The 12948-nt window shown below is 41.7% G+C and overlaps 1 protein-coding gene across 1 annotated transcript in view; it reads right to left on the bottom strand.

The window, feature by feature from the left end:
- Positions 1-12948, bottom strand: part of sipa1l3 (signal-induced proliferation-associated 1 like 3) — a 74100-nt gene that overhangs the window by 15304 nt on the left and 45848 nt on the right. The window contains exons 5-12 of the mRNA XM_071496227.1: positions 10884-11014; positions 7541-7729; positions 6671-6845; positions 5858-5961; positions 3899-4056; positions 3226-3808; positions 1993-2091; positions 1711-1886 (exon numbers count right to left, since the gene is read on the bottom strand). Coding sequence (XP_071352328.1) covers positions 1711-1886; positions 1993-2091; positions 3226-3808; positions 3899-4056; positions 5858-5961; positions 6671-6845; positions 7541-7729; positions 10884-11014 — 1615 coding nt within the window. The remainder of the gene's footprint in view (positions 1-1710; positions 1887-1992; positions 2092-3225; positions 3809-3898; positions 4057-5857; positions 5962-6670; positions 6846-7540; positions 7730-10883; positions 11015-12948) is intronic.

Below are 12948 nucleotides of genomic sequence, written 5' to 3'. Positions count from 1 at the left end.
AATTGATGACTAAAACCTTTAATTGAGAATCAATATAGTTGGCAATTATTTTTCTGTCGATTGATTAATCAACTAATCATTTCAGCTCTGGTTGCAGGCCTAGAGGGATGTAAACAGAACAAGGATGCACACACCCACACGTCAACAAACATGTCTTTAGAAAATACTATGAATACTAACAGATGATCAACCTTAAGAATACGACCAACTCAGTCAATATCCACACAGTTATAAATAGTAGTAGATGCTCTGATCACACACACACGCAAACACACACACACATACACACGCAAACACACACACATGCAAACACACACACATGCAAACACACACACACGCAAACACACACACACACACAATTACAGTACAAACCTTAGAGCGAGCAGAGCCTACATCTGTTGACATGCAGTATTTCTTCCATCACAATGGCTGAGGTGACACAACTGGAGCTCCCCAACATGCACACGCACTCTCACATGGTCAAACATACCACTGACATCACAACTCTTGTCTACGGTATCCGGCCATCTTGCATGTGCACAGCCGAGCAGGAACGGCAAGGAAAAACACTTCCAACTCCTGTCTCTGTTTCTCTTTCTTTCTCTCTTCCACCCACTTCTCTCACTCTCAGTGGTGTTGAGACATGTCGTCCTCACCGAGCTCTCAACTCAATACACTCAACCCTGCCTTTGTGTCTCTCTCTCTCTCTCTCTATCTATCTCCCTCCCCACTCCCTCCCATCCTTTTCATTCGCGCAGGGCATGCATTTCTAATTAATCACCTCCACTCACTTATTTATTTATTTTTTCGGTCTCTCTTTTTTTTTCAGATTCCAGGCCTTAATCTCATGCAATCTGCTTGCCTGGCACACAACGGCAAACGAGTCAGAGAGAGGGAGAGGAGAAGAGTGAAATGCAAGACTCTAATTATCAGCTGCTCTAGTGCCACAGTGTGTGTGTGTGTGTGTGTGTGTGTGTGTGTGTGTGTGTGTGTGTGTGTGTGTGTGTGTGTGTGTGTGTGTGTGTGTCAGAGGGATTTAACTTGGTGTAATTAAACTGCCTCCAACATTAAAGAAATCTAACCACTATGCGATCACACAGCCAGCCACAATTACTGTATTTAAGAGCGCTGGTTCTCAGTCAGAAACACACACACACTGTGGTTATTTCTTCACCTCTGAAACACCACATCAGAAACTCATAAGGCCTCGTTATTCTGTCTCAGTCAAGGCCTTATGTGTAGATGAAAGGTGGTGATAGGGGGACGGCAGAGGAAAGAAATAGATTGCGGGAGGAGAGGAAAAAAGATGAGATGACTAGATACGAAGAAGAGTAAGAAAGAAAGAATGGCAGATTTTGGTTAATTCATGTTAAACAAATGCATCTTTCGTTTTTGTCTCTGTGCCTCGTTTCGCTGATTTCCTCTTGAACCGCACTTCGTTCTTTCTCTCTGTTTGCTCGCTTCCTCTTTTCACACACTCCCACACAAAATCCTCTCAGAACATTGGAGTCTGGCCACTATCTCACCCGTGCTTTTGTGTGTTTGAGTGAAGAGCTTCCTGTACTCACTCCAACTCGCTCTTGTCCTTCCATCACTGCTCGCTAACGCTCAGCTGCCTCCTGTACTGTCAGCCACTGCCTCAACATCTGCATCTGACTCACACTCATTAGTTTAGCTTCAAAGAAATATAACATGCAGTCTTTCACGCACCTGCGAGGCCCCCCTTCTTCATATGGAGGGATGATGACCACTTTAACCGTGACTGACGTCCTCAGCAGGTCGATCATCTGTTCATGAGTCAGCGTCACTGCAGCCACCTTGCAGATCTCCACCAACCGACTGCCCTGCCTCAGTCCCGCCTGCCAGGCAAAGCCGTATTCCTCCACCTGCATGAGAAAACCACAAAGTCTTCAAACAAGCCAGTCATGTACAGCCAAGATTCTTCATAAATGAGTATGAGATCTGGTGTGGCAGATGGTGATCTGACGATACCTCAGCTACTGTGCCATCCAGGCGAACATGGAAGCCTAGTTGTCCCAGTCCATTCCTTCTCAGAGTCATATCCACCGTCTCACATCCAACTGTCAACGACTGGCCAAAAGAAAAGGGAAAAATTAATTAGATTTACACTCTACAGGTCTTATATCCGTAATAAAATACTCTTCAAAAACAAAAGAAATGTTATAAAAGCAGTCTGAAAGAGGAAATGACTCATCAATATGTACAGTAAGTGGCAGCATCACCTGAAACTATATCACCCAGCATTCTGTGAACTTTATCTCAAATCTGTAGGTATTTGGTACGTTCAGAGAGATTAACTCATTTTTTAATATTTTGTTTTCTGTTGGATTAACACAAAGCTCACTGGAGTCCAGGAAATCTTCTTTTCCCTGCATTTAATTCATCAAATTTTTCAGGGATTATCACAATATGAAATGCTGTTCGTCCGCCAGTGCATGCAGTTACTCAGCTTCATTGAAAAGTGAGTCACATGCTTACACAGAGTACATGTTTCCTATATAATATAATGTATAAAGGCATTTAATATGACTGGGCTATAGATGATTATTAGGTTTGAACTGAATTTTGCAAAGGCAGATCCGAGAACATTTTTTTTTACTTTCCTTAATGTGTGGAATTGTTTTGCCTTGATGGAGTCATGCTGAGTGTCATTCTAGCTTTTACATTTATAATACATCTCTATGTGAAAAAATGTTCTATGGTGTCTTTTCTTTTGCAATCCAAATTTTTAGTTTTAATGAACTTAGCCCCTTCTCATGAGAACTGGTTCTAGATATTATCTAAAAAATATAAATAAAAATGCTAATATTTAATCAAAAACAAAACAAAAAAAAGTCATGTCCTTTCGAGTCATTTTTCTCAAAACAAAGTCAAGTCTTTTATCAGTCGTAGTCAAGCAAGTCTCAAGTCCTCAAATTTGTGTCTTAAGTCCGACTTGGGTCAAGTCATGTGACATGTGAAGTCTCCACCTCTGAAAAACAGTCTTTGAAGTTATAGCTTACCCACTGTGGAAAACACTTCAACTCAGATATAACCGAACTAAAATTTTACAGTTTTGAAACAAAACAATTCTAATGAATTTCAAGATAAAACTGTAATAATCCCATATTAACAAAATCACAGTGACCTGACCTCCAAGAACACAGAGATTTACGTTATCTGGTCCGGCAGTGACTTGAAGTGCAACAACCTCTGGACTCTCACCTTTAACCTCTGCACCACTTCCCTGATGTCCTGCGCACAGCCCTCTGGTACCCGCACAGCGATGTGGTCTCCTCTACCGTAAAAGATCTTCAGTGCCAGACGCTCCGGTGTCCAGCCAATCACGTCCGCACAGAAACAGTTAAACACCACCTCTTTGGTAGAGCAGTCTGTCAGGAGGACGTACTCAGCCGACAAACCCAAGGCACAGGGGAGCTCCGTCCCACCTCCACTGAAGTCCTGGGCCTGGACCCTCCAGGCGACAGCCCCCGCAGCACCCAGCTCTGCTCCCTCTCTGGCCTTCGAACGCTCACGTTTTTTGGATGCGAGGGAGATGAGGTTGTTAAGTTTGCCGGCTGAGTCGAGCGGTGTGCTGCTGACATAGTTCTCTGCCAAGTCTCGCAGGTACTCCTGCCGCGTTCGTGTTGCCATGGTGTGGAACTTCTCTGACTTGTGCGCTGCATTTTCTGCATTGATAACTTTGGCTAGAAGGAAGTTACGAAAGGTTTCTGGCTCACGGAAAGTGACACCACTGGGAATGGGTGGGCCAAAGGGGGGCACATCCTTCATCCTTGTCACAGCAACACTGAAAGAAAACGGGAGGCAGTGAGGATTCACAGCGTGACACTACGATTCTTATCATACAAACATGTCTTGTTCTGTTGTGATCATTTACCTGTAACATGTGTTTTCAGAGCAGGGGTTGTGTACACGCACAATAACAAAGACATGCTGGAAGTGTGAGCGGATATTCTGAGGGGTGAAAGGCAACGCTCCCGGCTCCTGAAAGATTATGGTGACAATGTCGTTCCCTATGTGCCTCTTCCTCAGGAGCTGAGGGGGAGGGGAGAGGAAGGGAGAAGAAAAGAGAAGAGAAGAGAAAAGAGGAGAGGAGAGACAAATTAATAAAATGAGCGAACATAATTGGCACTGACACGACTGACTCAGTAAACACTAGAAAGTCTGACAAGGAAAACAAGACATTGAGACGCTCACTACTAAACACCAAACAACAGCTCTTTATGTAATTTGTTTTTTCGGAGCCTGTGTGGGCTATTTGTGTCTGTGTGTGTGCTGGTTTGTCTGTCTATCTGTGTGTGTGTGTAGGAGACATGGTACACAATCCAGGCTGTGTCTATGGCGCAGTGCTTGCCAATCCTCTCTTCATCGGCAGAGGGAAGTGTGAAAGTACCAATTATGTAATCCAGCCCACTGTTTGGCCACAGATACACAGAATCTCCAGCATGGTGCCACAGGGGCATCCTTCACTGCAGACTGGACGATTCTGATTATTGTGCTTGATGGAGTGTGTACAAACATTAGCTATAATTGTTAGAACTGATCACTGGGAGAAAAGAAGCTTGATTTATTTTACATTCAGGATATTTTATCATCACATTGACTATTTTCTATTTTAGCACTGATTCTATATACTGCTGGTATGCAAGACTCAACAGTTGTATACTGAGAAAAAGTAAAATATTATCATATATGACTTATTATGCAGACCTGGCTTGTACTCTCCTTTCCCTCTCCCCTGAAAGAAAGCGCTTCTGACCATCTATTTCTACCTCAGCCCTTCCTTCAGCTCCTGCAGGTTATTCTTAATGTCAGATGCTGCCACCTAGAGGTTCATCTGAGCATGTGACTGTCTTTGCTGCTGCTGACTCTAAACCTCTGGATGGAGTTATTGTGCCATTTATAAAATTACACTTTATGATTTAAGAGTTGATATTGGAATTAACTGTTCAAGACACTGCTAAACTGAAAATTGCAAAACCCTTCATTTTTTTGATTACTCACCTTCCACAAAATGTTTAACAAGATGATGTAGCTGTCAAAAAAGTTTATTTACAATAACAAACAGCTCACTTCTGTGTATATGGTAATAAAACTACCAGTTCTCCAATTTGCAATATTTTGAAGTGTTTGAGGAAGAACTGATGGCTTCTCCGTAGTTCACACTGTTCTACAGTGATGAGCTGACACATTAAAAAGTATGTGCACTAATCCTGAGAACCCACAGGGTCTGTCTGAGCACACGTGTTCACCCGTGTGAGCCTCTCACACAAAACACTTATGCAAACTATAAAAAATGCCCACACACAAAATGTTATCTTACACACAGGTCACTCACAGGCAGCCCACGCTGCAAACACACAGCGCCCAGGAGAATGTGTAGGAAGGCCAAAGTAAAAAAGAGGGAGAAAATAAAGACACTACTCACTACTGAACCCCACCCTGCTCTGATCCAGTTAAAGAACGAGAAGCAGAGAGACAGCAAAAGAATAATCCTGTGAGTAGGAGAGGAGTGAGAGGCCAAGACACAGAGAACAAAGACTATAAAAAAAACACGAGAGACTGAATAAAAGAGGAAAGAGACTCTAAATGAAGAAGGCGACATAAGTCACGAGTTTCCACTTCATGAATTCTTGCTGTGGTTTTATGACCTGGAACAAACGGCAGAGGCTTTAACTAACAACCACAGACAGACTTTGAAAGGCTTTGGCTAACATAAGATAGTCCTGGATGTATTTTTCTTTTTAGCTGTACATACCCATGTTTGACCTGCAACACAGCATACAGCCCCAGGTGATGCTGCTGTATTTAGATAGGGATGCTCATAAGCTTTTACCTGCTGTGGGTTGTTGGGCATGTAGGGCAGCATGGTGGACACGTGGAACATGACTTCGTAGCCCTGGTAGGTGGTGTACAGGGAGTGGGTGCCCGTGGAGTCCGCTGTGGAAAGCAGGAGGAGAAGGTATTTTAGTTTCACACCACAAGTTGCCAACTACAGACACACAGACATACAGGGGATCATGAGGACTCAGAGACTGTCACTGTGCTTTTCTGGGGGTTATGGCACATGGCTTGTCTTGTTCCTAACAGCTTTATTCAGACATGACAGAGCTGGTACAGATAGAGCCAAAAGGCTTTGAAAAGTTATGATATGACAGAAATGTTTTGTTTTGTTTGTTTTCTCACAATCTGCATTAGTGTTGAAGACTTGATTTATTATGATTATGAGAGCAAGGCCTGTTCACCACTGCTATATTCTAGTGAATACTGAATAGTTAATTGAACATAAAGAACAAGTGCTATTATTATTCACTACTCTACTATTTGTTTTTTCATTCCTATTTTGCTCTGCACACTTCCATTTCATCACTTTCATGAAATGGAAATTTCATAAATTTTCATAAAATAATCTGGTATGAGAAGAACTTCCTTGACAATATAAAATCACTTATTCAAAGCATTTCACTCTTTATTAAACTGATTTTATTTTATGTAAGTATAGGACGGACAAACAAGACTCCGGCCTGGCATCATTCAATTTGGACATATGTGATGCTCAAAGTGTCAGGAAAATGTTACCTTTCACCAACATGTGAACCCGCCATCAGGTTTACAGAAGGTGGTACATGAAACTGAAAGAGGCTCTTACTCTTTGTGTCGAGCTGTGCGGCGTATTTGGTGAATCCTTTGAGAAGCACCTGCTCCCCCAGCAACTCCAGGAAGGCAGAGAAGGCGGGTGACGCCTCCTCGTTGTTGTACATCTCCTCCTCTGTGCTCTGGCCTGCACGGCACAGCAGAACACCCACCTTGTGCTTCTGACTTAACTACAAGGCAGAGGAGAGATAACATTAACATTACAAACGCACTCAGCAAACACAAACAGCTGAAAGACCACATTCAAACACAGCTGAAACACTGCAGTTTGATGCTCGTGCTTCTGTTGAAACCTAATGTCAAGGTAGATGTTACAGTACAGTATATCTTGCTCTTCAACTTGCTTACACACAACACACACACACACACACACAGGACAGTTTCATTGTTGCATAAACCTGCACAAACAACAAAAAGCCTACTGCTGTTGAAAACACCTCCACATTGCACTTCACCCTCCATTAAATAAAAGGCGAGATAACATGGCTAAACTTTCAAGCTGTTATGGTTACACACTCATGCTCAAACACACCACACCCTGCTTCACACAGCTTTCACTGCCCTCAGCCAAATTTTGTACTTTGCACCAACTCTAAATCAGTTACACAGATTCCAGACACTTTTATACACATTATCTGAATGTACCATATGTCACTTTATCACTTTATCAGTTCATACTCTTTGCTTTGCAGTCTGTTAGTCAGCCTGACTGTTACTGGCTGAATGAGCAGGTACACTTTCTGTATTTTCGCCCAAGGACAATTTGAATGGAGGTTTCGTTGCTGCCAGGATCAACCGTTTAATTCCTGGTTTTATTGCACAAGCCTGAAAATAAAATTCAAATACAGTCAGACACATAACTCACCCCCTGTTCATCCAGTTTAAGGAGCTGCTCTGTGACTTTGGGTGTACTGAGTGCCAGTTTCAAACAGGACACGTTGAGCTCGGGGACAACCTGCTCCAGGACCTCTTTGAGTGGCAGACCCCGCACCGTGCCGTGTCTTCCCGTCGACGCCACCGCATCCTCTAAAATGGAGCCTCGCAGGGTCACCAACTGTATGTAGGGAAAGAACAAGAGCTGTAAAACTGGAAGCAAGACTTTAAGAAGAAGAATATAATTTAAATCACACAGAAAATGTCAAGAAATTAATTAATTTTCTGCAAATTGCAGATGTTTAAATACTGTTGATTTAAACCCTTTGACAGAAGGTTTTTGTTATATAGATCCTGATGTAGTGAAAACCAGTTCAGAGTACAACATGATAAAGCCAGTCAATCTGCAGGCAAAGACTGATGCTGATGAGAGAAGTGATGATGAACTTACAACACGGAAAACAACATTTTACAATTAGGCCTGCAACTAATGATTACTTTCATTATCAATTAATCTGATTTTCTCTCATTATTTTCTCTATTTATATATATTTATAATTTCCCAAAGACCAAGATGATGTATTCAAATTGTTGTTATTCAACTGAAAGTCAAAAATCTATATAATAATAATAATGGCGACCGTTATATAAAGTTTGGACTCTTCTGAGCAAATTATAAATTCTATTGATTTTTTAATTTTTAAATGTTAGGGCTCTATCGTTACTTTTTATGTCATGAACTTAAAAAACCGAAAAATAAAATAATGTATAAAATAGACAGTAACTATGGTGTCTGCAAAACTAAGATTTTGATTCACTTAGAGTTCTGAGATGTTTTTAGGTCTGGTCTTGCACACACAGCGTGTTTAAGATCTACATGTCTATAACTGTATGTAACATTATGACATGAAGATAGTTGTATTGATCCTGGTCTACCTTCACAGAAGAGTCAGGGTCAGGCTCAGCTACAGTACAATACCTCTGCAAATATGACGATGAAAGTTTGATAGTCTCACTACTCATAACAGTGCCCTGCTGCCCTGAAGCTGCACTTTCTCTCTCTGTCACACACACACACACACACACACACACACACACACACACACACACACACACACACACACACACACACACACACACACACACACACACACACACACACACACACACACACACACACACACACACACACACACACACAGTGAATGTTCTCTGTGCGGAGGGTTTTAAGTCCGGCAGTATTGTGGATTAATATTCTGCTCACTATTGTGCTGCCACGCTGTGCTGCTCCCTGGTGAGGAGAAATTGACCTCCTTCAAAACAGTGAGACTATAATAACCTCATATACAGTGGGGAGAAATGGGTTGCTCCTACTCACCACACTAACACAACACAAACTTTCAACTACACACACACAGACATACACAGATATGTGGGTTCATTAACAATGCATGGCAGACTCTGGAGCTGGCAGAGGCCGCAGAGACAGTTGAACCTCAGAGACTGGGCTCTGCTGACACACAGCTGAAGTTATGGAGCTACTGTTGAACCTGTCAGTGAGCGACAGGCTGAGCGTGAGTGTGAATATGTGACAGAGGCAGAGAGAAAGAGGAAGGTCTCTCCACCTTGCTGTGTCAGCACTGCTGCACAGATGTAAAGGACAGACTTCAGACGGCTGGATATTTGAGAGAGACTGCAGCTTGAGTGGGAAAGAATAAAGTCTGCAATCTCTTTTTTCTGTGTGGGAACAGTAGGCCTGAGTGTACTGGCTGTGTCTGTTGGCTGAGCTCTGTGTACTTAGATGTCGGAGAGGTTCCATTGTTGTACCAGAGCTAAGGTGATGAGGCCAGGCAACCATGTAATCCAGCTAAAAACAACACCGCAACAGGCACACAGAGAAACACACTCAGACCAAGACTACATGAACACAATGAGCAGAAGCAAACTCTTGTGTTTGTGTAATTTTGACAATGCCAGACAGGTGTTTAGAAAATAGACTAAACTAACTATTTACAGAGAGGTGAGACCATAATGTCTTCACTTTTTAAATATCTCATGAAAAAAAAAAACAGAGGACTAACACAATAAGAGCTGAAATAAGTTGTCAATTGACAGAAAATGTATCTGCAATTATTTTCATAATCAATTAATTGTTAAAGTCCCACCTTTTTTAAGGATTCCGGGATTCCAGCTCCTTAAATGTTAATATCTCTCTGTTTTCATACTTTTCTGGGACAATAAACTTTCATGTTTGGGTTTCTAGACTGCTGGTTAAAAAAAGTAGCAATTTAAAGACGTCACAGGACCATTTTCTTTATTTTTTTCCTGAAGGCACATCAGGTTATCAACAACCCCACACATGTCCCATATGAAAACTTAAAGCTAATGCCATCAGGAATAAGTTTTAAATTGCTTGCATGTAAAACAAATAGTAGAAAGTTCGGTTTCATCCCAGAAACCATTATACACTTGTGTAAAACAAAGAATTCCCAAAGAAAAATGCACTTGTAATTTTGACTTCTGCTCTCTTCACATATGTGTCTTTGTGTTGGACTTTTTTATTGACTGGCCACTGTTATAGATCCTTACTTTATTATGTATTGTTAAGTATTTTAACTCTTTCTTTGAACTTTTGTATTTTTGGATTGTTTTTATGTGAGAATGACAGTTTATGACAGTCTAAATGTGCTTTGTTTCACTACCTTGATGGACAAGTAAAGTATCTTGAATTAAATTGAATTTTTCTCTGTTCATCAAGAAAAATATCTGTAAATTAATTAATAATGAAAATAAGTGTTTGTTGCAGCTCTAAACAAAATAATTCTAACATTATGTCTGTGATCAAGTGATTGACTCACTAACCTGAAATAAAGATGCAAACTAAGTTTGGTGCTCTGGAAGCAGAAAACCTCTGATCGCAAATGACTATACTGTAACTGAGTCTTTGAACTAATGTTAAGGGAGCTGAAGTGAATCTTAACTAATTCTCCATAGTTATCAGCCAAGTATTCAATACATTACAAGTATTTGATCCATCAAAGCTGAAAAGTGGTAGGGTGAGAGCAGGCCAAACGCTTTGGGCAGCGCAGCCAGTGTTTGGTTTGGCTCTAATGTGCTGAGACTGGGCAGGTGGAATTTTCCACTGGCGGAGAGGAGAGAGGGGAGGAGAGGAGAGTCACAGGTAGGGACACAAAGGGAGGGGCTGGGTGAAATGAAAGTAGGTAAGGAATTAACTTCAGCATGCACACTCTGACTCATTACTGTCTCATCACTCAGAAATCCCTGGGACAAACACAGACAACATAGACAGCAGATTTGTGTGCCTTTGTGCATACCTCGCTTGTCCTGACGATGAGGCGGTACTGGTACTGGTCTTTCAGGTCTTTGGTGTCCTCCAGTTTCTCCCTGCGGATGCTCAAGGCTACAGGACCCAGCTTATCATCCGTCCCAAAGTAGTTTGAGTGTTCTGGTGAGGGAGAGCGAGAGGTGGGAAACAAGGTTAGAGTTTGTGCTGTGGACAAAATGTTCATTCATTCATGTCTCAACGAGGGCTTGTGTTACATCTATGGTAGGATACATCATAAATGACGGGGGATGGTTGTAGGTTTTATAAACAGAAAAAGTAGGGCTTAGTATAATTTGACATGTTTTGGATACTAGTGATGTGATAGTTGAATATTAGCGGACATGACATGATAATGCACTTCAGTCTGTGGTCTGAGCTTCTAAAATGTGACAATTCACTATTTTTCTCAGTCTTTTATCAGATTCAGAATCGCCTTTATTGTCATTATACATAGTACAACGAAATTTGAGCGCTGCTCCCTTGGTGCAAACAATGCTAATTAAATAAAATAAATAAGAACCTAAAGAGAACACAAGAATTAAAAATAGAGGAGGTATAAAAAGGCAAGTGATATGTACAGAGATTTATGATAGTAAACTCGAATAAAACAATACATTTAAATAAGACAACTCTCTGATAAATAGAGGGGGGTTTGAAGAAGAGATACCAGGTACTATAGTACTCCATGTATAGTGAGTAGGGCTGACAGAGGAGGGGCATTAAGTCAAGGACAGGACTAAGACAATAACATTATATCTAGTAATCAATATGTAGGTAATTACAAAGTCAATTCAGTTAACACAAAGAATGACCCAGAGAAAATTATAATAAAGAAAAGTGAGGGTCGCACACCGGAGGTGCTGGGCATTTTTCTGATGTTGTGTGTAGGAGCTTCTTTAAAAAAGGGGATTTGATAATTGGACTTCAGGTTTAACAACAGCAGGATAAATTTCTAAATGAAAAAATTTGTCCTCAATCCTGTTAATCCAGGAAATTAACAAAATGTGGTGTCATAAATCGCCACCTAACATTCTGTGGCATATTAGCAGTGTTAGCATAAAACACCATATTCATCCATTAAGAGTCTGAGGCAACCTAATCAACATACTTCACAAGCATCTCACATGTCCTCTTCTAAAGCTCCTAAACTAAGCCGTGCTAATGCCAACACCATAGGCGGTGTGGGAGTCGAAACACAAATTCTCCAGACACTCGGGGAGGAATCCAGCTTGACAAGTATTCCTCCTCTATAACCCCACTGACTGGAATGAACTGAGACGACGTACACGTTAGGAGAGTCGGGCCTGCTTTGCTTCCATGCCATGTCCCGTGGCGGAAATGTCAGTCTTTTGATGAGGCTTTTCTGATGTGCACACAGGGCACGTCACAGCAAAAAAACACACACACACATACAATCACAGTAGCGTTCAGCTGGAAACGAGTCAGCAGATGAACATATTTTTGGAACGATAACCTTTATCTGTGTGGCTGCAGGCCTGTCTTTCACACACACTCACACACATGCTTGCTTGCACACATGTGCTTCGAACAGCATCTGTCACTAATTAGGGTGCAGCCAGATGATGCTTGCCAACGGGAAGTTTCATCCACAATGTCTGAAGAGGTGATGCCCACATGCACAAATACAGACAGGCACACATCACTCTCACTCACACTCTCACACACACTCTCACACACACTCTCTCACACACACACACACACACACACACACACACACACACACACACACACACACACACACACACACACACACACACACACCCTTCATCTCTGAAGTTAGGTGTTACTTCTGACACAGAAAACCAGATGTAAAACAAAGCTGCCCTAGCTGACTATGTTAAATGGTTCTTGTGATCATGCAGAAAGGCAGATGATGTATCATTAGCTCAGAGTTTGCCAACAGTTCAGTGGCAGGTACGTGTGTAATAAAAACTCTGGGAGCGTTGCCAGTTTGGCCCAGCTGGATATTAACAGCTTCAGGATGAGATGTTGTGAATGACACTGGAGAGACTCTGGCCGGACAAACGACATCT

Source organism: Trachinotus anak, unplaced genomic scaffold (genome assembly GCF_046630095.1).
Source record: "Trachinotus anak isolate AG129_WGS33_773 ecotype Australia unplaced genomic scaffold, CSIRO_AGI_Tana_v1 ptg000014l, whole genome shotgun sequence".
Classification (NCBI taxonomy): domain Eukaryota; kingdom Metazoa; phylum Chordata; class Actinopteri; order Carangiformes; family Carangidae; genus Trachinotus; species Trachinotus anak.
The sequence above is the reverse complement of the archived record's forward strand: the minus strand, read 5'-3'. Positions and strand labels throughout refer to the sequence as shown.